The 25038-nt window shown below is 33.4% G+C and overlaps 2 protein-coding genes across 4 annotated transcripts; both read left to right on the forward strand.

Moving 5' to 3' along the window:
• Positions 1–6062: 6062 nt before the first annotated feature.
• LOC140817530 (probable alpha,alpha-trehalose-phosphate synthase [UDP-forming] 9) lies at positions 6063–10501 on the forward strand. Of its 3 annotated transcripts, none has more exons than XM_073177260.1 (4): positions 6063–6339; positions 7144–9232; positions 9340–9607; positions 9695–10501. In XM_073177260.1, the coding sequence occupies exons 2-4, from the start codon at positions 7251–7253 to the stop codon at positions 10019–10021; spliced, it is 2577 nt and encodes an 858-aa protein (XP_073033361.1). In that variant the 5' UTR covers positions 6063–6339; positions 7144–7250; the 3' UTR covers positions 10022–10501. The 3 variants fall into 3 exon arrangements, with proteins under 3 accessions (XP_073033361.1, XP_073033360.1, XP_073033363.1); XM_073177259.1 differs by having other exon boundaries at positions 6064–6259; XM_073177262.1 differs by lacking the exon at positions 6063–6339 and adding an exon at positions 6360–6962.
• A 10433-nt stretch (positions 10502–20934) lies between these two features.
• Positions 20935–24442, forward strand: LOC140816634 (uncharacterized). Its single transcript, XM_073176014.1, has 7 exons — positions 20935–21509; positions 21650–21730; positions 21837–22013; positions 22589–22759; positions 22915–23127; positions 23202–23290; positions 23495–24442. Exons 1-7 carry the CDS (start codon positions 21410–21412, stop codon positions 24140–24142), a joined length of 1479 nt encoding a protein of 492 aa, XP_073032115.1. The 5' UTR covers positions 20935–21409; the 3' UTR covers positions 24143–24442.
• Positions 24443–25038: the final 596 nt, after the last annotated feature.

The following is a 25038-nucleotide window of genomic DNA, read 5'->3' on the forward strand; positions in this document are numbered from 1 at the left end:
TTTTTTCTTATTATAATGCAAAATATAAAATAATACCAACGATAAATAATATCTGACGAGAATCATGTAGAGGAAAAAGAAAGTATTATGTTAATTGTCTTACATCGGTTGGATAAAATATCTAAAATTTATATATGGAATTGAGCAATCCTCCTCCCTTGAGCTAGCTTTTGAGGTAAACTTAGGTCCAAGTCTCAATCTTAATATGATATCATAGCACATGTTACATCGTTATGTGTTAGACTGCATATAGTTAGGCCACATGTTCATTACTGGGCATGATGGGACAGTATAGTTGTCCCACATCGATTGGATAAAATACCTGGAGGTTGCATATATGAACTTGGACAATGCCATTGAGCTAACTTTTGGGGTTAAATTAGATCCAAATTCTAATTTTAACATGGTATCAGAGCCCAGGTTCCACCGTTATGTGTTGGACTGCCCATAATTGGGCCACCTGTTCTGCCCATAAATTGATCATTTATAAACATCACGCTCCAAATGTTCATTCATGGGCACATCAGTTGGATAAAATACTTGAGAGTTACATATATGAATTTGGACAATTCTCCCCTCTTGAAATAGTTTTTGGGGTTGATTAGATCCAAGTTCCGATCTTAACATTTCGGAGTTGTCAACAAATTATATTGTATTGATATTATTTAAATTGTCAACTCTAACATGTAATAGTTACACACATTTGTTTGGATGATCGAGTGAGTTTTATTCTTGGTGTAAATCGTTGGTTTCGTAAGTGAGATTAGGGATGCTCAACATTACGGAGTCTGGGTCTCCATTTATTTACAACCAAATTCGAATTTTTGACTATTGGTCGAAATGAATTTGAGGTTCAAATTAGATTAAAAACTGATAAAATTACCTTTATGGATTTTGTTGTTATCGTAATGTAATTTACAATAAATTTAACAAGAAAAAAATAATTCAAATATGATTTTAAAAATAAAATATTATCTGAGCTGAAGTAGTTTTTCCCCCTTGAGCTCAAGTAGTTGGAAGGCAAAGACATTAAAACCCTAAAGTTGTTGGAGATATTGCTCAAACAATTCAAAATCAATCCGAGCTCCTGTTTGTTACCTCGGCCAAACTCACATACTAGTTGACTCCCATGTCGGTAACGGCGGTTGCGTCGGCATGATTCACGACTGAGAACGGAACCGAATATGGTTTTAGAGATTCAGAGCGACGCAAAGATTGAAATCTGACTTTTGCTAAAATTCATTTTGAATAATGACTTTTTTTTGTAAAGTTTATGGTTCAAAAAAATGTCAACGAATAAACTAGTGTTTGATTCTACATGTATGCGACATTTTCGATTGAACAGGCAGTTGACTACATAAATTTAGCTAAACTAAAATAGATATATTAACATGGACAGTAAAATATGTGGAAAAAAATAATGAAATTAATTAAGCCAAATTGTCAACCAGGATAATAAAAATACAAAAATAATAAAGTCAAATACACTATTGTTAACTTAAATCAATAGCTATAACAACTATAATATAGTATAGATCGTGGCCAAAATAATAAGTAAAACTACGCATGAAATAAGAATTAGGTGAATTATTAAAAACAGAGAATACAGAGAATACAGGATATTTATTTATTTTTTTAAAAAAATAAAATTTTATATGTAATCTGGGTCATGCATATTTATCTATTTATGATTTGATATTTTATGTTGTTAGGTTTCAGTTTTAGTCTTTTATTTTTTGTATTTTTGAAGCCTTAGCCATTTTTTACTGCTATGTTGCTGATTCGACTATGACAAGATGCTCATGAGTGTATAGCTCCACAGTCAACAGTCTGATGGAGAAAAAAACTAAAATGACCAAAAATTGAAAATTACATAATTGAAACCTAATTTTGACAACATAGAGCAATAACATTACGAATAGATGTTCGACAAAATTACAATTTTCTCTTGATATTGTTACTTGCAGCTGACATAATCAACAATTTATCCTAAGGAGGTAAATCCAAAATATAAAAGTTATTTTTAAGTGCCGGAAGGAAATATATATGTATATATATATTCCTCCTGTATTTATATTAAAAACATATTCAATTAAAAATAATCTAAAAATTGAAGATGATAAACATCAACACTTAGGGTGTATTTGGTTGAGTGGATTAAATAAGGATAGATTAATAGTCAAATATTTATCGTTAAAATTTTAAGTTGTTTTAATAATCATTTTGACTCGGTTTAAGATCTAATTTAATAATCATTGTTGTACAAGCGCGCCTACTTCCCAAAAGAACATTAGAAAAAATTAATGCTTTTACTCCTAAAATTTAGAAATATTAAATATCTAAATGCACATCAATCATTTAATTAATAAATGTTAATTAATAATTCGGTAAAGAGAAATGTATGCATGAATAACGTGAGCGGATAGCATTAAACAATTTACATTTTCTTCATAATCATAAATCAGAGCACATGGCGTGGCTATGCACAAGGAGCAATGACTCGATTTAATAATAATTTCATTTCTTTTTTCAAAACGTAATTACTTTTATCTCGATTATATATATTCGTTTGTCTATCATGGTTGATCTGAAATGAGAGATGTCGGTTTCAGCACGACACTGAGAGTCGTGAATTGAAAATTTCATCAAGAAGTGCATCATGTCTAATAGAAAATTATAGAAACGGTTGGAAATATTACCTGATTAAACGTCATTTGCCTCATTTATTTTTTTCAAAGCGGTGTCAAGTGAAGTCGGTTGATCACTTAATATTAGATGTGGATGCTAGGTCTTCAGAATCGGGAAGTCAATGTGGTATCGAGGGAGTAATCCGCAATCACGAGGGTCTAGTAGGCCACTACTGCCGAAACCTGGATCTATATTCATCGGCGAATTGTCAGCAATCCGAGAAGGCCTCGAGATAATACAGGACAAAGGCCTCCAGAAATTATTTATTACATCCGATTCACTATTATTTGTAGTGCAAGCAGTTCCGAGCCAATGATATTTGCTCTAGTTATAATATAGTTTTTCATGTTAGGAGAACAACTAATGTTATGGTCCATTCTCTAGCAAAGTTTTTTTTATTTCTTCCCCTTGTAATGAATGATACTACTATGTATCAAACAAAGTTAAAGCGTCTGTATGTCAAAAAACACAAAAATTCTTGTAAGACGATCTCATAGACCAATTTCGTGGGTCGAATATCTTATATGAGTATCCATGAAAAAATATTAATTTTTATGCTAAGATTATTACTTTTTATTGTGAGTATCGGTAAGATTGACCCGTCTCATAAATAAAAATTCGTGAGATTGTCTCACGAGAGACTAACTCGTCAAAAAAATATTAATTAAGTTATCAAAACATAGCAAGATTTATGGGTCGACGCCAATCTCTTTTTTTTTTTTTAAAAAAAATAGAAATAGATTATTACTACAAATCAGGTATTTCTCCAATTGTTTCAGTAATATTATATTTTTCGAATCTATTTTAAGAATTTTGAATCGAATGTGTTTCCCTGCACTACCTTGCACATCGATCTTATCTACACACGACATAAAAATAGATTTTTTAAAAACTCCTTAAAAATTAGATGGTCATTTCATTGGGCTACGTATGTTATGCATGAACCTTAGAAAAAAAAAATTAAAAGCAATTTTTTTTATATTTAATTAAAAATACCAATTTATGAAATTAAAATGATAGGAGATGATATTTTTACAAATAAAAAAAAATTATCAACCTATAAAAAAGTTAGGGATTTTAATAAATAGGATTTTTGAAATTATTATATATTCTGTAATATTATAAATTTGTTGTCCATCTTATCACTTCACACACACACCAAATAAATATATATTTTACTCTCTTTATTTATATTATCCGGATGTACGTGCGTGTGCAACAATATATTTAATTTATTCTTAAAGACAACATTTAATTTATTTAATTATACAAGATAATATACTTTCTTCTTCTGTTTTTTTTTATTACTCAGAAGCGACAAAAATATATATATTGATAGAACTCTACACGACAATTTACAATAGTCACTAACCAGCTAGCTAACATGGAGGAATAATTTTTTTATTTATATTTGAAGAACTAAACTATTATATTTCGTAAATGTTTCACATGCAAATTTTTAATAATTTTTTTAGAAAATAAAAGGGTGAAACATTGCACATAGCTTAGTATAATAGAGTCATAAATGAAACTTAAATACAAATCAACACCGAAATAAAATTTAGTTCACAATATAATATGTTAAAAATGAAAGTATGTTTCTTGAGAAAATAACTTCATATTTATATCGATGAGATAAGTCGACTCAGATCAATCAACAATGAAAAATAATAGCTTAAATATAAAAAAAATAATATTTTTCATATATTGGCGAGTTGGAGATCTATCCAATAAAATTGATGTAATAATATATTAACATATTAATATTTTTAGGGATTTATGTTATTTATAACTTTTACATTGTTGCTCCAAAAGGTGAAATCGCTTACTTTAGGCGCCCCTCACTCCTGGACCGACAGGATTGTGAGAGGAAGTAAATCATGGTGACTCAGTCAACCAGCAGCAGCTAGACCTTATGCTACGCCGCGTACAAGGAGCTCCCCTCATTGGAGGGATAACTTTTACATTGTTGACGCAATTAGACAAAAACTTGTGTGAGATGGTCTCATGGGTCGTATTTTGTGAGACAGATATCTTATTTGGGTCATACATGAAAAAATATTATTTTTTTATGCTAAGAGTATTACTTTTTATTGTGAATATCGGCATGATTGACTCGTCTCATAGATAAAGATTCGTGAGATCGTTCACATGAGACCTACTCACACAATTACGAGCCCCCGAAAAAATAATCGAGCTGTTTTTCGTTTGGGTACTAGTTTTTAAAGCAGCTTATTTGATAAAATAAATTTCTCAATTGATCGACATTTCAATCAGCTATAGTCATTTGATTTAAAAATAAAAAAACAATGCAAAACGAAATCTTTGATTGTGGGGAAAAATGGATTTTGTGGTCATTTCTTATTTTCTTCTTTTCTTGGAGCTTTTTTTTTAAAATTATAACATACGCGGGGAAGAGATCGAACCCAAGGAGAAGAACCAGAGACCATTGAACTACAAGCCAGTCTCATTTTCTTGGATTTTGATAAAAAAAAAATAAAATAAAATTGGAGGTACTGTTGATTTGCTTAACTAAATCTGACCTAAATTATTATCCAATTAAAATATTCACGAAAGGACTACTTCCACACCTTTTTCAATAAAAAAACAATGTGTATAATGAAGGATAATAATCTTTATTACTTGGCCCATCAAGTCATTTTCTAGCTGGTAGGGATTGCAATTATGCCCTTAAAGCATCCTCATTAATGGTTAAATTTACATTTATTACTATACAAAAATTCTTATGAGTCCCTATGACAAGATAATTTCGTGATATTGATATTCGATCCGATCTAATTTATGAGAAATTGTTATTTTTATGTCAAAAATATTACTTTTCACTGTAGTTATGAACAAGATCAACATATCTCACAAATATAAATAAAAAATAAAAATGTATCAGAAAAAATCTAATATTATTATTATTATGTGAACTATGGCTTTTTCATATTTGGAAAAATTTCAACATAAATAACAAAAGGAGGAAGTGGCCCTTCCCATAAGATTGTTAGAATTTTGATTATCTAATTATCTGAACTACACAAAAAAAAAACAAAAGTAATATAACATTTTTTAAAAAAACAAATTAACTCTTCATTAAATAAAATATAAATTATTATATTATAGTTTAAAATGGCAAAATGGTTAATATACTACAACCGCGGGGGCTAATCTAGAAGGGGAGACGTGGCAGAAAAAACTCGAAAGTGAAAACCCTAAACTGCGGTTAGTTGATATTAATGAACCACAGTTAAGCTCCGCCTCGTCTCTATCCTCTTCTTTCCCACCAAATTTCCACCTCATTTCTCTTTATTTTGTATTTAAATATTCCTATAATTTCACGCTCTTGTACGGTTCGCTTGGGGTGCTTGTACATTTGGTTTATCCCATTCGCATTAATTATCTCTATCCTTTTCCATCCAAAAGCATAAAATCTGACTCTCTCTCTAGGAAACCATATCCATCTGTACAAATTCCTCATTTTCATTCTCTCTCTCTCTCTCGAAAACTCTCCGAGGAAAGCAATTGAGAAACGTTTCTTCCGTGCTGACGAGTATTCGGATCGCATGTAAGTACTTTCACTCTGTTTTTCGGTTTCATGTGTGAATCAATCGGGATGAGGAACAAGAGTGCGGTGATGGAGGATAGGTTTGTCCGGAGTTTCTTTTTTTTTCTTTTTGTTTAAAGCATTTATGACGGAGAATTGAAGTAACTTGTTTGATTTTATTTTAATTTTTTTTCGTTTTAAATCTTTGTTAATTTTTCCTTCTTTTTTTTTTCACTGGATTTTAAGCTTCGGTTGAAAGATTAAAAGTTTATAGATGAAAGTTGTATTTTCTACATGCTCACTTTATCATTAAGTGTTGTTACTTTTGTAGCTGTTGCTAAAGTTGTGTTTATGGTAAATCTCGCGATTCTGCATCGTATTCTATCGACTCATAATCGTTTTATGTTTTGGCGAGATTTGAAATTCTTTGCTGCAATCATTTGCTATGATTCTGCACGCTGATTGTGCTGGAAGGTGTGTCGATTGTTGTTCTTCTACTTCGTCGACAGCACGTATATTCCGTTGCAGTAGTCGTGTTTTTGCTATAAGGAAGATTTTGTAGAGTTCACCACGTAGCTGGCGTAGTTCACATTCTTAATTGTTCAAAAACTGTTTTCTGCGAGTTATCTATTTACTTCCTGGTCGATTTTGGACTCACCTGGCATTTGCATATGAAAATGAAGATGATTTGGTATACATACATTCATGAAAGTGATGGCTGTGGGTATGTAAGTTGCTGTTCCGTTTAATTTTATTTACTGCCGTGGTCATTTCCGTTTTTGCTGATCTGTTTGATTGCTTGCATATACTCACATGATTATTAGTTGGAATAAACGTATCTGTGCGAAATGATGAAGGTGCTGCCCTTGAATAAAATTGTGTACCTGAATTTTCTATTTTTGCAGGCTTGTGGATGTTTCTATTGAGATCACTTATTCCAAGTCTTGTAAAGCAGTTTCTTGGAAATCAGGATCTGAAAAGTTGAAGTTACATCGGCATATCTATTGCTGTGATGGCTTCAAGGTCGTGTGGGAATTTCTTCGACTTGGCTTCTGAAGAATTACTGAATGTTCCTCAAACTCCTAGAGGTCTTCCAAGGGTAATGACTCTTCCTGGTGTCATATCTGACGGTAATGGGAACAGTGACGCGGAGTCAGACAGCACATCATCTGTTTGCCGCGAGAGGAAAATTATAGTGGCAAACATGTTACCTTTGCATGCTCAGAAGGACAACGGGACTGGTAAATGGAGTTTTAGTTTGGATGAGGATTCTCTTTTGTTACAATTGAAAGATGGATTTACCCGCGATACTGAGGTTATATATGTGGGATCTCTCAAAGTTGAAATAGAAACCAAAGAGCAGGAGGAAATTGCACAAAGGCTTCTAGACGATTTCAACTGTGTGCCCACTTTTCTTCCGCAAGATATCCATAGAAAATTCTACCATGGTTTCTGTAAGCAACAACTCTGGCCTCTATTCCACTACATGCTACCTATGTGCCCAGATCATGGAGATCGCTTTGACAGACAGCTGTGGCAGGCCTACGTGTCTGCAAATAAGAGCTTTGCTGACAAGGTCATGGAAGTAGTCAATCCCGAAGATGATTTCATCTGGATTCATGATTATCATCTCATGGTGCTACCTACATTTCTAAGGAAGCGTTACAATAGAATCAAGCTTGGGTTTTTTCTTCACAGTCCATTTCCTTCGTCAGAGATATATAGAACATTGCCTGTTAGAGATGAAATTCTGAAAGGATTACTAAATTCTGATTTAATTGGTTTTCATACATTTGACTATGCCCGTCACTTCCTCTCATGTTGTGGTAGAATGCTAGGCTTGGACTATGAATCTAAGAGAGGCCACATTGGACTTGATTATTTTGGCCGCACAGTGTATATAAAAATCCTCCCAGTAGGTATACACATGGGTAGGCTGGAATCTGTGCTGAATTTACCTTCTACATGTAACAAAGTCAAAGAGATCAGAGAGCAGTTCCGGGACAAGAAGTTGATTCTTGGTGTAGATGACATGGATATATTCAAAGGCATCAGTCTTAAGTTGCTTGCTTTTGAACTACTCCTGCAGCAGCATCGGGAGTTTCAAGGAAAACTAGTTTTGATTCAAATAGTGAATCCTGCTAGGAGCTCTGGGAAAGATGTTCAGGAAGCCAAAAAGGAAACTTACTCTACTGTAAAAAGAATAAATGAGGTTTTTGGCTACCCTGGTTATGCACCCGTAATTTTGATCGATCGTCATGTTTCGCGCAGTGAGAAGAGTGCTTATTATGCTATGGCGGAATGTTGCATAGTTAATGCTGTTAGGGATGGTATGAACTTGGTCCCTTACAAGTATGTAGTCTGCAGGCAGGGTTCTTCTGGTATGGATGAAGCAATGGGTGCGAAAACAGATTCTCCTAGGACAAGCATGCTTGTTGTGTCAGAGTTTGTTGGATGTTCACCTTCTCTGAGTGGAGCAATTAGGGTGAATCCATGGGATATCGATGCCGTGGCCGAGGCTCTGAACATGGCAATTACCATTCCCGATGCAGAAAAGCAACTGCGGCATGAGAAACACTTCCGTTACGTTAGTTCTCATGATATAGCTTATTGGGCTCGTAGTTTCATACAGGATTTGGAGAGAGCGTGCAAGGATCATTATGATAAGCGTTGCTGGGGTATTGGATTAGGTCTCAGTTTCAGAGTTATTTCACTTTCCCCTAGTTTTAGGAAGTTATCCGTGGATCACATAGTTTTGGCATATAAAAGGACTAGTAGAAGGGCGATATTCCTGGACTATGATGGTACCGTTGTTCCTCAATCCTCCATAGTCAAATCTCCCACTCCTGATGTGGTGACTGTGCTTGATGCTCTGTGTAATGATCCAAATAACACGGTGTTTATCGTTAGCGGGAGAGGCAGGGCATCACTCAGTGATTGGCTTGCCCCATGTGAGAAATTGGGACTTGCTGCTGAACATGGATATTTTATAAGGTATATTTTCAGATAGTTTTTGGAATTCACTTTTGTAGATTCATTTCTGATCTTTTCAATGCCTGCCTTTTTTCAACGAATTGAAGGTCAATTTATTCTTTATTTAGGTCAAGCAGCACCTCTGATTGGGAAGCTTTAGCTTCTGATCTTGATTGGAAAAGGATAGTCGAGCCAATTATGAAACAATACACAGAAGCAACTGATGGATCTTATATGGAAATTAAAGAGAGTGCATTGGTGTGGCACCACCAGGATGCAGATCCTGACTTCGGATCCTGCCAAGCCAAGGAACTTTTGGTGCACTTGGAAAATGTTCTTGCAAACGAGCCAGTTGTTGTTCGGAGGGGACAGCATATTGTCGAAGTAAAACCACAAGTATGACACCCCTGTCCCTTGCTTCTCACGATAAAAATTGTCCAGTCAGGTTCACACATGATTTAACTAACTATTCTTGATTTGCAGGGAGTGACCAAAGGTTTGGTTGCGGAGAAGGTGATCTCCATGATGGTTAATGATGGCAAAGCTCCAAATTTCGTGATGTGTATTGGTGATGATAGATCGGATGAAGATATGTTCGAGAGCATACTAAGCACAGTTTCTAATCCAACCCTTCCTGTAGCTCCAGAAATATTTGCTTGCACTGTTGGGCAGAAACCAAGCAAGGCTAAATATTATCTTGATGACACTGCGGATGTTGTGAAACTGCTTCGGGGGCTTGCCAATTCTTCTAATCCAAAGCCTAGACAGCATAGTGCACGCTTCCAGGTCGAGTTTGATAATGGCTTCTAATAAAGTTTTGGTTCTTCAAATTTCACTCCTGCTTATGTGGATTTTTTTCGCCGGCAAAGAGGTGAGACATAATCTTAACTTCGAAGGATGATGGGTTGAGTTGGGCTTTAGGGCGATCTTACTACGATGCGGTCAGATAGTATATTCCAAAAAATGTGTTGCATCAAGTTGTTTCATGTACATAGATGAGTGACTTGAAAATTTAAAAAATTCACACGTCATTCATATAAATACATGAAACATGAAAGGAAGTAATTTTATGGAGGAGAAGATTCAGAGTGGACTGGTATCTTCTTGTGTTTGCCGGTGGGGTGTGGAAATCTTTACCAAAAGAAAGAGCTTTTTGGGGAAAGAAATCCCTCGAAATTCAGCTTGGCAAATGTTGGAGATGGTGACAAGGAAGGCTTCATTGTGTTTTGTATAGTTGAACAACTAATTCCAAATGTAATGTTTGTTTGATTCATGATCTTGGCTGATCTACTTGGCTCTCAAGATTTCCTCACATCACGTGTGTATGTATACCTTCATTCCATTTCTGACACACATCACGATTTCATAATTGAATTTAAAACTCCGATTTATTATGGATTAAGTTGATTTAATTCATAATTTTTTATTACGTTTGTACAAAAAAAAAAGACTGGTGCGATGTGTGGTATTACACTATGAAATTGAATAAATATTATTATTTAATAATTATACGATAAAGTATAACTATTTTTTATGTATGAAAGTATTTTTAGATTGGATTCAATGTCCATAGATCGAATGGTACAAATTCCAAAGACTCGATTGTTTGTGAATCTAGCAATCTTGAAATTAAATGGATTTACTGTTTGGTAAAGTTTTGATTTTGATTTTCTGTTGTGATTTTGATTCACGGTGGGAAAAGAAGACAGCGGAGTCTACGAGCTCGTTAGATAGAAAACGTTCTTACAGAAAATATGTTTGATTATAAAATTTGTTTTAAAAAACACTTATAAAAGTTTTTTTAGAAGCTATAATTTCTGAATTTTTTGTTTATGTTTCTGATTTAAAAAAAAAACTCTTTCCAATATTTATCTATATATTGAAATCAATCATGTTTTTTTTTTTAAAAAATCGAACTTATTTAAATGTTTTTTTAAGCTAGTATTTATGTTTCCAAACTCACATTGTATAATATTTTTTTTAAAATGAAAATGTAGTGTGAAGGTTTTTCTAAAAGGTTAGTACAAAAATTTTTGATTGATGAGTCCGGGTAAAATTAGGGTGTCAATGAACCGAATCAAGATGATTATGACGAAAATTTGAAAGTACGAATTAGTTATATTCGAGTTCGATCTCGATTCGAATTTCGAAAAATTTAAATTTTTTTGCTCGAATTCGGTTTGAATAAAAGCTCGAGTTCGGCTCGAAATATTCGAACATCTGCATGAACAATTTGAATTATTATTCTAATATAATTACTCGAAAATCTCAAAATTTATTTATTTAACATTGAATTATATTATATTAATAAAATACTAAAATTCGCGAGCGGCTTACAAACTATTAAACAAAATAATTTTACCTTGAGTTTGGTTAGGAAAAACTTTGAACATGTTTGAATTTGGATTTGATAAACTCGAATACAAATCAAATATTTTTTGAACCGACTCCAAAATCTCGTGAACGACTCGATACGTATGATGTCAGTGCCTTAAAGGGACTGATGCAGCTGGTGCTCTAGCTCTAGTTACTCATAGAATGTTGTGGGCTTATTAACCCAGTTATTGGCAAGAACCCACGATAATATTTCAGCCCAAAATATTTTGGCTCATGAGCCTAATATTAATTAAAGCCCAAACGTAATCTAGGCTAGGTTTATTGGGGACGAAGAGAAAAAATTTTCAGACCGTGTAAAGTCTAAATAAGCGACAATATTTAGGTCAACTCTTTTGGAAAATAAACCGACGCCAAGATCGAGTATGTATTGGTGAAAATTATTTTTTTTAAAAAGAAAGGTATTAATTTTTTTCTGGAAAAGAAAAAAATTATTTTTGATTAATACCTTGAACTTCTTCTCTCTTTTTTTTTTCCCAACTTTTTTAGAGGTCCATAAAGGATTAATTATGGATATCAGATGAGTTTGGATATAAGAGTACTTGGCCTAAAAACATTAATGAAACTATGTTTTTAATTTACTTTATTTATAAAAATGTACGATCGATTTCTATTTTTTTAATAGATGTAAACCACATAATCAATAAAACCAAAAGCTACAGTATCTCGATGATAGTTAAGTCCTATTTGAGAGAAACTTCTTGATTCAAATATTATATATATATTTTTAAAAAATTTCTAATCGAGTATTATTATGTGTGACGCAGCTAAAATAAATGAATCGCGTAGAATGCGTACGCGAGATTCGACTGGTTAGTAACTTGTTCACTTGGCCCGTAAATGAGCTCACCTGGCTGGTAAACGGATCTACGTAGAAATATACAATTAATTTGCGAGGCGTCACTTGCGTCACGAACACTCGTTAAGTGGGCGTCGAGAAATTGCATGAGATTTGGATATGTTGGGTCATTGATTTTAACCACACACATTCACGACTTGCTTCATGTAGTGCAATAATCTCAGCATGATTTGATGAAGTAGTTACGAGCGTTTGTTTCTAGTGAACGCCAAGAAATTGCAGTGCCTCCACGAGTAAATACATATCCAGTTTGGGAACGTGCCTTGTGTGGATCAGATAAGTATCCAACATCAGCATAACCAATCATACTTGAATTAGCATCTTTTGAATACAAAAGTCCCAAGTCTGTCGTTCCTCGTAGATAACGGAATATATGTTTAATTCCGTTCCAGTGTCTCTTTGTTGGATATGTGCTAAATCTTGCCAACAGATTTACGGCAAAAGATATATCAGGCCTTGTACAATTTGTAAGGTACATAAGGGCACCGATGGCACTTAGATATGGTACTTCTGGACCAAGAATATCTTCATCATCTTCACATGGACGGAATGGATCCTTTTCTATGTTTAATGATCTAACAACCATTGGAGTACTTAAAGCATTTGCTTTATCCATATTAAAACGTTTAAGGATCTTTTCTGTATAATTTGTCTGGTGAACAAACATTCCACATTCTTTTTGTTCAATTTGTAAACCCAGACAATACTTGGTTTTTCCAAGATCCTTCATTTCAAATTCTTTCCTTCAAGTATGACACAACTTCTTGAATTTCCTTATTCGTTCCAATGATGTTTAAATCATCAACATATACATCAATAATTACGCATCCGGATGTTGTTTTCTTAATGAAAACACAAGGGCATATTGAATTATTTACATATCCCTTTTTCATCAAATGATCACTTAGTCGATTATACCACATTCGACCTGATTGCTTTAACCCATATAATGATCTTTGTAATTTCACAGAATAACATTCCCTGGGTTTTGAACTTTGTGCTTCAGGCATCTTAAATCCTTCAGGGATTTTCATATATATATTACTATCAAGTGATCCATATAAGTAAGCTGTAACAACATCCATAAGACGCATTTCTAAATTTTCAGATACCGCCAAGCTAATCAAATACCGAAAGGTAATTGCATCCATCACGGGAGAATACGTTTCTTCATAATCAATTCCAGGCCTTTGAGAAAAACCTTGTGCAACAAGTCGAGCTTTATATCTTACTATTTCATTTTTCTCATTTCGCTTTCGAATAAAAACCCATTTGTATCCAACAGGTTTTACACCTTCAGGTGTAAGGACTATAGGTCCAAAAACATTACGTTTATTTAGCGAATCCAATTCAACCTGGATGGCATCTTTCCATTTTATCCAATCCTGCCGATTTTTACATTCACCAAAAGATTTTGGTTCATGATCTTCATTATCATTTATGATGTCGATTGCCACATTATAAGAAAATATATCATCAATTTCTTCTATATCTTTTCGGTTCCATATTTTTCCAGTATTAATGTAATTGATAGATATTTCACGATTCTCGTCAGTTTGTGGTTCTGACAGAACATTTTCATCATCATGTGTTTCTTCAGGAACATCATTATCTATTTTGTGATCATCATGTGTTTCTTCAGGAACATCATTCTCTATTTTGTGATCATCGTGTTTCTCTATGAATTTTCTTTTTCGAGGATTTTTATCCTTGGAACCGACTGGCCTTCCACGCTTCAGGCGTTTAATGACATCATGAGTATTTTCAATTTGTTTCTTTGGAATTTCAATTCGAGCAGGTGCATTTGCAGCATGTATATATGATTTAGTTACCCCTTTTGTGTCTGCAAATGCATCTGGTATTTGATTTGCTATTCTTTGCAAGTGTACAATTTGTTGTACATCATTTTCACATTGTTTTGTTCTTGGATCCATATGTAACAATGATGATACATACCACGTAATTTCCGTTTCGGTATGTTTCTGTTCTCCCCCTAACATTGGGAAGATTTCCTCATTAAAATGACAATCAGCAAAACGTGCTGTGAACACGTCGCCTGTCTGAGGTTCAAGATATCGAATGATTGATGGACTATCATAACCGATATAAATTCCAACCTTTCTCTGAGGTCCCATTTTCTTTCGTTGTGGTGGTGCAATAGGCACATACACCATACATCAAAAAATTCTCAGATGAGAAATGTCTGGTTCTTTACCAAATGCAAGCTGCAATGGGGAGTATTTATGATATGCACTTGGTCTGATACGAATTAATGCAGCAGCATGTAAAATTGCATGTCCCCATATAGAAATAGGGAGCTTTGTTTTCATAATCATTGGTCTAGCAATCATTTGCAGACGTTTAATCAATGATTCAGCCAATCCATTCTGTGTATGTACATGAGCAACAGGATGCTCAACAATGATTCCCATAGACATACAATAATCATTGAAAGTCTGGGAAGTAAATTCACCAGCATTATCAAGTCTAATTTTCTTGATTGTATAATCGGGAAATTGATTCCTCAATTTTATTATTTGAGCAAGTAATCTTGCAAATGCAACATTTCGAGTTGACAATAAACATACATGTGACCATCTGCTGGAGGCATCAATCAATACCATAAAGTATCTGAATGGTCCACATGGTGGATGGATTGGTCCACAAATATCACCCTGAATACGTTCAAGAAACATTGGTGATTCAGTTTGGATTTTGGTTGGTGATGGTCTTATAATAAGTTTTCCGAGAGAACATGCTTTACATTGAAACTTATTATTCTGAAAGATCTTCTGGTCTTTCAATGGATGACCATGTGTATTTTCTATAATTCTTCGCATCATTGTTGAACCAGGATGTCCTAATCGATCATGCCAATTGATCAGTATTGAAGAATTATCAACTACCATGTTTGATTCAATTGGACTTATATATGTATAATGCAATCCAGTAGGTAGCATTGCTAGTTTTTCAACTACATATTTCTTTCCTGATTTATATGTGGTAAGACACATATATTTCTCATTCCCTTCATTCATTGTTTGAGTATCATACCCATGGGAATATATATCATTAAAACTCAACAAATTTCTTTTCGATTGTGGTGAATATAAAACATCATTGATCAAAAATTTTGTACCATTAGGTAACAAAAATTGTGCTTTACCACAACCTTTAATCAAGTCTACAGGACCTGATATTGTATTCACCATTGTTTTTGTTGGTTTTAGTTCCAAGAAATATCTTTTATCTCGGAGGATAGTGTGCGTTGTACCACTATCAGGTATGCAAACTTCATCTTTGTTCATAGTATTTTCCATATTTGAACTTCAAAAAAATATGCAATGAAATAAAATTACTGACAATACATTTATAAAAATACAATACAATACATATGCCAAAATATAACACACGATAAAATATTATCATACAATTACATGAAAAATAAAATGTTTTACATATTTATTCCACCCGCAAATTGATCATTGTCTGAGAAATCAATCAGAAAATCTCCAGCATCAAAATGAGTTGAATTACTCAAAGGTTCACTGTTTTCAGCGAAGTTGGTCTCCTTTTCTTTCCCCTTTATTGATTCTTTATAAAGTTTGCAAAGGTGCTCAGGGGCTCGACAAATACGAGACCAATGTCCTGGAGTACCACATCTGAAACAAGAACTTTCAAATCTTTTTTGAGTGATTTTCATTTACACTCATGTTCTCTTGATGCCTTTTCGGTGGATGATTTGGGACGTTCCTTTGAGATGAGTTATTGAAGTAACTATCTCGATTATTTTCAAAACCACGGCCGCGTCCACGACCACGACTATTTCCACGTCCCCGACCACGTCCACGACCACGACCTCGATTTCGTCCTCGACCAAAATCTTGTCTATAACTTTGATTTTGGTTGCCAGATTTAAATTCATTTTTGCTTACGACATTTGCTTCAGGAAATGCCGTTGAACCAGTAGGTCGTGCCTGATGATTTCTCATTAATAGCTCGTTATTCTTTTCCGCCACAAGGAGACAGGCGATAAGTTCAGAATATCTCAAAAATCCACGCACTCTATATTGTTGTTGTAGAGTTATATTCGATGCGTGAAAAGTGGAAAATGTTTTCTCAAGCTTTTCCAATTCTGTAATCTCGTGCCCACAAAATTTCAACTGCGAGATTATTCTATACATCGCCGAGTTGTAATCGCTGACTTTTTTAAAGTCTTGGAATCTTAACGTATTCCATTCATCCCTAGCGATCGGAAGTATAACTTCCCTTATATGTTCGAATCTTTCTTTTAATCCCTTCCATAAAGCCATGGGATCTTTTTCAGTCATATATTCACATTTTAATCCATCGTCGAGATGTCGACGCAAAAATATCATGGCTCTTGCCTTTTCTTGTGATGTGCATATGCCATTTTCTTTTATGGTCTCATTTAGACCTAATGACTCAAGATGCATTTCTACATCGAGAGTCCATGGCATATAATTTTTCCCAGTAATGTCAAGAGCGATGAATTCGAGCTTTGTCAAGTTTGCCATGGTGGTACTAAAAATCACGATGCATTTTATTAGTTAATGAATATTGCAATACAAAGTAATGGATAAACAACAAGTACAAGTATTCGTAAAAATAAAGAAAACACACGAGGAGGATATTCTCCGATAAATACAAGACTCGTGAGTATGATAACTAAAATAATTAAAAATAACCTTGCGAAAGCCATCTTCTTTTTTCTCCGAAAATTTGATGAAGAATAATTTTTAGAGAAGAAGAGAAAGTTGAGGTGATTGAATGAGTTTGAGAGATCATATTTATAGGGCAAAAACTAGCCGTTTTGTTACCGTTTATGACCGTTGGTGAATAAAAGAATAAATGTATGTATTTGTATAATTTTATGGTAATAATATGGTATATATAATATTAGACATGTTTAAATAATTATATATATCATATCATAATATTATAACGACTGTCATAATTTATTTTGTTTAAAAACCTTATAGGCTTTTATACTTGTCGTATCCCTTGCCGGGAGTGTGGGATGTCGTCTTAACATCCTCCCAGGATTTATAACAAGTTTATGAAAAATTTATTTTTATTATTTCTAATAATAACATTATATTGTATATTAAATAAATACACAATAAACAAATAACAGTAAAATAAATATAATTACTTTTGTTACCTTTTTCTTCTGTTTGGAGCTTGGAAAAATATGTAGGACTTTTAGAGCTTCGTGCTGATAACGTGTTGTGAAAAAGTAAAAATTTATGGTAAAAAGTAAAAATCTCAAACTCTCAAAATTTACGAAACTACACACTTTATAATATTTTTCTCTCTACTCAATTGTGATTTTCTTCACAAATGAGAGATCTATTTATAGGAAATCTTTACACATAATCCAAAAATAAAATACATCATTATCTACATCATCACACACTAATTTTCAATATTCAACACCTATTTTTCAACATTCAACATTCACATTTTCAACACAAATATTTTTCACATTTTAAATAATATTTCAACAATTTCAGATACTTTTATAAGATTGGGATATTTTTCCTCGAATGAAATCATGATAAACTTTAATAAACCCAAATTGAAAAGTGTGGTTGTGATGTCCCATATCTTAAAAATGAAATATTTAAGATGAGTTTATAATGATTTACAGTGGACTTCTATAACAATTTGGGTTAATCATTTTCGTTAAACGAAGAAGAATACGAAGTAGTTGTTATATGAGCCCATTGTACAGTCACGCAGTCGGGCGTGACAGTGGTGGGTCCATGAGTTTTTCTTTTATATCGCAAACGAGGAAAAAATTTACATTGGAGTTGTGACTAGAGAGAGAAATTAGTTTGTTATACTTTGTTTAAAACTCGATATCTCGTCAAAAAAATGAAATTTTAATGTCAAACAAACTATAATCAACTAAAACTTGTATTTTTAGGAACACAATTTTATGTAATTCCATTTCCACCTTTAATCATGATCTTGAGAATATCAATGTCAAACTTTGCTCGTTGCTTTTTGGGATAATAATATTATGGAATCAAAGTGGAAATAATATATTACCTCCTACGTTATCATATTGTTGTCTTCAGGCTTTTTGAAAAAAACTTACCATTTTATTTTTTTTAAAAAAACGTATTAATTACTGAGAGAAATATAAAAACAGTCTCTTGCCCTTGAATTATTATTTAACATGGTCCAAAGTTTTGACCCTCAAAAGGTGAATAATAAAAGTGGAGCAAAAACTTGTGTGAGACGGTTTTATTGGTCATATTTTGTGAGACATATCTCTTAGTTGGGTCATCCATGAAAAATATTACTTTTTATGCTAAGATTATTATTTTTTATTGTGAATATTGGTAGGAATGACGCGTCTCACATATAAATATTCGTGACACCGTCTCACAAGAAACCTACTCTAAAAGTCGATTGGTCCATTTATTTTTATCTTTTTTCTATCCTTTTTTCCTTCCGTAAAAAGAGAAAATGGGTGCAAATATTGATCTTACATAGACGATCGAACATTTTTGGTTTTTCCTATTATATAAGATATTATTTTACGCTCTTATGTGTAAAAAATTTATAGGAAATTTGATTTCAAGATGACATAAATGTGTATTCAAATCATTTTCAACTCAGCAGGTTAACTCAATTGATCACAGTGGGTTAATTTAGAGTTCGAAGGGTCCATATCAACCAAGTTATATTAAAAAACCATTGTCTCATAAAAAAATATATTTGTTTTAGGTTGATGTTATTTATGTTACACATTTTTTTTATGGCAAAAACTTGTGAGAGACGGTCTCACGGGTCATATTTTGTGAGACATATATCTTATTTGAGTCATCTATGAAAAAGTATTACCTTTTATGCTAAGAATATTACTTTTTATTGTGAATATCGGTATGATTGACCCGTCTCACAGACAAAGATTCGTGAGACCGTGAGACCTACTCTTTTTTTATAACAGTGGAACTCGCAGCCGTTATTTTTTTGTACGCAATTGATAAAACTCTGGGTTAACAGAATTATTTATAAAATATGTTAATCAGGTAAACCGCATTATTAAGTTATCCGAATATTGTTGTTTTGCTTCCTCGTCATCTTGAAATGAAGCTACTTTGTTGGACACTTTCATGGATTAATTGCGGTTCGGAGCTGCCTGTATTTTTACTTTATATAAAACAATAGGTATTTTATTTTTATTCATATTTTAAAAGATCGCAGCTTGATTTTAATTTTTTACATTTCTATTGTTTCAATTTGTGACGACTTTTGACCTCAGCCCATATTTATGACTTATCTCAGTTATATCAATGTTGTCTGTGACCCCGTATCACAGTACCACACTTGGCCAATTGCCCTAAATTATTTATGACAAAGAAAGAGCAAAGCTTTGCAAATCTAAAATCTTGGATGGATGACTTTGAAATCTATATATTTCGATTATATTTTTTATTGTTATCGATGAAATAATAGATGAAATTCTAAATTTATGTATTAGTTTTTTTACACAATTGTAACACAAAGTATAATGAATTTCAAATATATTTATTGTTGGATGAACTTCAAATTCATCGTAACTAACATGGAACATTATACAAATATGGAAGACGTTGATTAGAAGTTTTTTTTCTTAAAAATACAAAAATAAATTTGAATATATTTAAAATTTATGAATTTGAAATCCATCGATCCAATGGTTGAGATAAATGCGAATATATGTGTTGGATTTGAAATATATATAAATAATAGTTGATTTATTACTTAGTTATGTATACATGACTATATTTTCTAAAATATTACATCAATATTATTGACTCAAAACTCAGCTTTCTAAAATATTACATCAATAATAAGGCAGATATTTGTGTGAGACGGTCTCACGGGTCGTATTTGTGAGACGGATCTCTTATTTGAATCATCCATGAAAAGATATTATTTTTTATGCTAGGAGTACTACTTTTTCTTGTGAATATAAGTAGGATTGACCCGTCTCATAAATTAAGATCCGTGAGACGGTCTCACATGAGACTCACTCCAATAATAATAGCTTGATGGATATATATTATATCATCGTTAAAAATCTATTAAAAAATCCATCCATAAAAAAAAAACAAACAAACAAAAAAAATTATTTTTTTACTTATTTTTTTGTGGTTTTATTTTAATATATACATTATGATATATTTGATTTATTATTAATATTAATATTGATACATTAAATTTTAAGAATTTATTTCTTAAAATTATTTATGAAATTTGATTACAAGCACACAATTTCTCTTTTATGTAACAAAAAAATCTAATTTCAACCACTCATTCAAGAGATTAGATTTCACTTTCAGCCACCTTTTTGTAATAAAATCGCCCTTTACTCTAAAAGTATTTTCTGTTAAAAAATATGCTGTTGACAGCCATGAATTTGCTGTTTAAATATCCCATCATTATCATATTTTGCTAAGATATGATTTCACACACCCCACTTCAACTCTGTTTGCCGATTATTAGTGTTGGATTTGTCAACTAAATTTGATGTTTTTAAACAGATTAGCGTAATCGATCACCATTCACTCAAAATCTTGTTTTGTGCAGAGGAGTTTTGATTCTGTTTTAATGGTGGGTGGGGACTCCAAGTCACCATTTACACAACCCAAAACTCACTCTCGTCTCGCTTTCTTTTATCTTTTTCTCTTTCTTTAACCATTTCATTTCACACTCCCTTCACTCTTCACTCACTGCCTCGCCCACGCACACCATTACTTTTTTGCCTTTTTCCTTTTATTCTCTGGTTCTTTTCTCAAAAGAATCTCAAAACCCACAGACCCTTTTGTTTTTAGGGTTTAACTTTCGAGCAATGCGGCTCTTCGATCTCCATTTTTGAACATTTTTTGTAGTGCTCTGTGTTTCTTGAACGAATGCTTTGAGACATGGCTTTTAAGATGGGGGAAAACGTTCTGGCTTTGCTCTTCACTGTTGTTCTTCTTTTTGGTGGTGTGTGCTCTGTTTCACTTACTGTCTCACCTGCCAGTAAGTAGTTTTCCTTTGCACATTTTGCTTGTATGTATATGCATTTCTATTGTGTTCTTTGAGATTCTTTCGTTTGATTACTTTTTTCTTTCATTTTTTTAAAAAATATTTGTAATTTTCTTCTTTAACTGATTGGACAGGGATTGTTAATGGGTTTTTCTCAAATGCATTTTCCATGGCGATGAAACGGGTTTTATCACTCAAGGTCCCCACTAAAGCAGGTAAAGATGAATTCATCATTAGATTGAATGTTTCTTGAAATATTTTGTTTTAATAAAATTTCGTTCATTAAATGCGAAAATGGGGATGATTTTGTGGTATTCGCAGCGATATCAGGACGTCCAATAATGAAATTTGAGAGTGGGTATAACGTGGAGACTGTCTTTGATGGCAGCAAGCTTGGCATTGAGCCGTATGCTGTTGAAGCATTACCTGATGGAGACCTTCTAATTTTGGATTCAGCTAATAGCAATCTTTATAAGATTTCCTCTTCCTTGTCCCTTTGTAAGTTTGTAAAGTGGGATTCTCCTTTTATTGCGATTTATTGGTGAAATCACTCTAGCTAATTGTGTATATGTTGGTGCTTTCTTAGATCACGCGGTGCGGTTTTTGTGCTAGACTTTTCTACTTATATTAATATATTGATTTACGTATTGTTGGAAATCGAATGGAATTTTATACTTTTGTTCTAAATTAGATGTTGAATTGCTGATGTTGATGGTATGTTGGGCTCTTATCTCCACACATCTGTTGACAATGATATGCCAATACGGGTTAATTAGCTAAATTTGGTTTTTCAGTTGTTTTGAAATGTTTCATTTTACATACTTTTGGTCTAGCTCTGCATTGGCGGTATTTCATTTTTTGGATGTAGTATAGGAGAAGTCATTTGTGTGATAAGTTGGGGTTGCAGATTTCTATGATATTAGATGACCCCATTTTCTGTTTTTCGTGATATTCTAACACAGCGTTGATTGCTGGGAATTAACTCAACTTTTGAGATCTGATTCTTGCCCTTTTTGCAATGCCTTTCCTTTTTCCCCCTTCACACCTACTAAATTATGTAATATATATTACAGACAGCCGGCCAAAGTTGGTTTCAGGGTCGGCTGATGGATATTATGGCCACGTGGATGGAAAATTTAGGGAAGCAAAGATGAATCATCCTAAAGGTCTTACAGTTGATGACAGAGGAAATATTTATGTTGCGGACACGGACAATATGGCAATCAGAAAGATTAGTGACACAGGTGATTCTTTTTTATTTGTCATTTAGCCTATATAGAAGTATTGTTGTTTGTATAGTTACATTTATATATTGTTGCCTTGTTTTGGCGAGTGACTCAAGTTTAAAACATTTTTATTGGTTTTTGAATTGCAATTGTGGTCATCTTGCTTTCTGTAGGAGTCACAACCATTGCCGGAGGCAAACGGGGTCGTGGTGGTGGACATGTTGATGGACCAAGTGAAGATGCAAAATTTTCAAATGATTTCGATGTGATCTATATTGGGAGCAGTTGCTCTCTTCTCGTTATTGACCGTGGAAACAAGGCAGTTCGTGAAATACAACTCCATTTTGATGATTGTGCTCATCAGTATGGAAGTGGTTTCCCCATAGGTAAGATACCTCAAACGTCACTCATTAATCACAAGTACGTGCATAAAGTTATTTACAAGAGGGAATATCTGCAGGCATTGCAGTGCTTATAGCAGCTGGATTCTTTGGTTATATGCTAGCCTTGCTTCAACAAAGGGTTGGTTCGATTGTTTCTTCTCAAGACGTGAGTTGATTTTATGCTTCTCACGATAAATAATTTGTTTGACTGTTATTACATTCACTTCAACTACTTGAATATGAGCGCTTTAACTAATATGTTGCGCATTCATGCTTGAATTTTACGACATCTAACTTCCGAAGGACTGACAGCTATTTTATCTTTAGCCAGTCAATTATCCATACCTTTACCTTCTATTACTTGGATCAGGAAATTGTAGAGGCAAATGTTTCTCCCAATACATATCAGAAACCAATGAAATCTGTGAAACGGCCTCCATTAATTCCAACAGAAGATGAGCAAGAAGAAAGCTTTCTAGGATCTGTTGGGAGATTGGTTGCCCAAACTGGAGCGTCTGCCGCTGAAATAATGGGAGGAGTGTTCACTGTGTTCCACAAGAATCCATCAAAATATCAAAGCCAAAATCAGTATCACCAACATCGAAAGTATTCCAATTCTTGGCCGTTGCAAGAGAGCTTTGTTATTCCAGATGAGGACGAGCCTCCTGCCATTGAAACTCGGACACCTACTCCTCGGAAAACCTATGCCTTCATGTCCAAAGATTCTGAGAAAATGCAACAGCTTCGCCAAAGTCGAGCTTTCTATAGTGGGTGGGACGGAGACCAGCAGCAGCAGCAGCAAACAAAGAAGCAGCAACATCACCATCAATATCGTTCCTCTGCACCACAAACATACTATGAACAGGGCTCTGAGAACACCAATGAGATAGTTTTTGGAGCAGTGCAAGAGCAAAATAAACAGCAAGAAAACATGGTAATTAAGCCTCTCAACCATAGTTTTCCAGTTTATGATAATCGTAACATTCATTCTCGAGTCAGCCATGGGTATGGACATTGATCTTTAGTGCACCTGTCTTTAATTTTTCAAGATTGCTTGTTGGTGGGATATATCAAAAGTTTGGGGTATAGCTAGCTGGGTGCTAATATTGTATTGCTACATCTTTGGAGATGGTATCTGTTTGCTAGAGTAGGTTTCCTAGTGTAAAATTTACCTTATAGCAATATATATCTATTGTAGCTACTAAAAAGAAATGTTATCAGACCTATGTTTTTCGAAATGTACTAGTTTTCAAAAGTATGAGTTTGTGCCCTAAACAAATGTTATTAGTCCAATGTTTATAGGCAGAAACATTCAACTACAGACAGGTTTCATTCGTGATGTATCGGTTGCCGTTTGATAATGTGGGTGAATCAGGTGATCCATATGTCATGGAAATGATTGTGCCCCTCTAGAGGTTCCATGGACAGACAAACATTTGTTTCTTTACTTAACTTCTTGAAGGTGGTTAGCGGACCACTGTTGCTAAATAATTTGGTAGTGCTGATATAAAATTAATATATCTGATCTGCAAAAATGTTTTAACATATCAAGACAATTGATAGACATATTTCTATTAAATATCCACCCGAGAATGTGGGCACATTTCCTAAGTTACTGATCACATGTCTTTAATTAATCTCAGACTATCTGAACTTGTTAATCCTAGCTGCACTTGCATGTGACCAGTGTAAAAAGTTAGGGAATCATTTTTTGATTTCAGACAATGATTGGGATTCATATTGAAATTTGAGAAATCTAGTGAAAGAGATGTATCATCCACCACAAACACATTTTTTTTCCAGCTCAATGAAGAGTTTATTACAATTGAGTTTCAGATCCGATATGTTTTATTAATGTAGAAAATATTGAGAACCACTAACTTCAGACATTGACAAAAAACTTTAATCTTTGTT

The sequence above is a fragment of the Primulina eburnea genome, chromosome 16 (genome assembly GCF_022965805.1).
Source record: "Primulina eburnea isolate SZY01 chromosome 16, ASM2296580v1, whole genome shotgun sequence".
Lineage (NCBI taxonomy): Eukaryota > Viridiplantae > Streptophyta > Magnoliopsida > Lamiales > Gesneriaceae > Primulina > Primulina eburnea.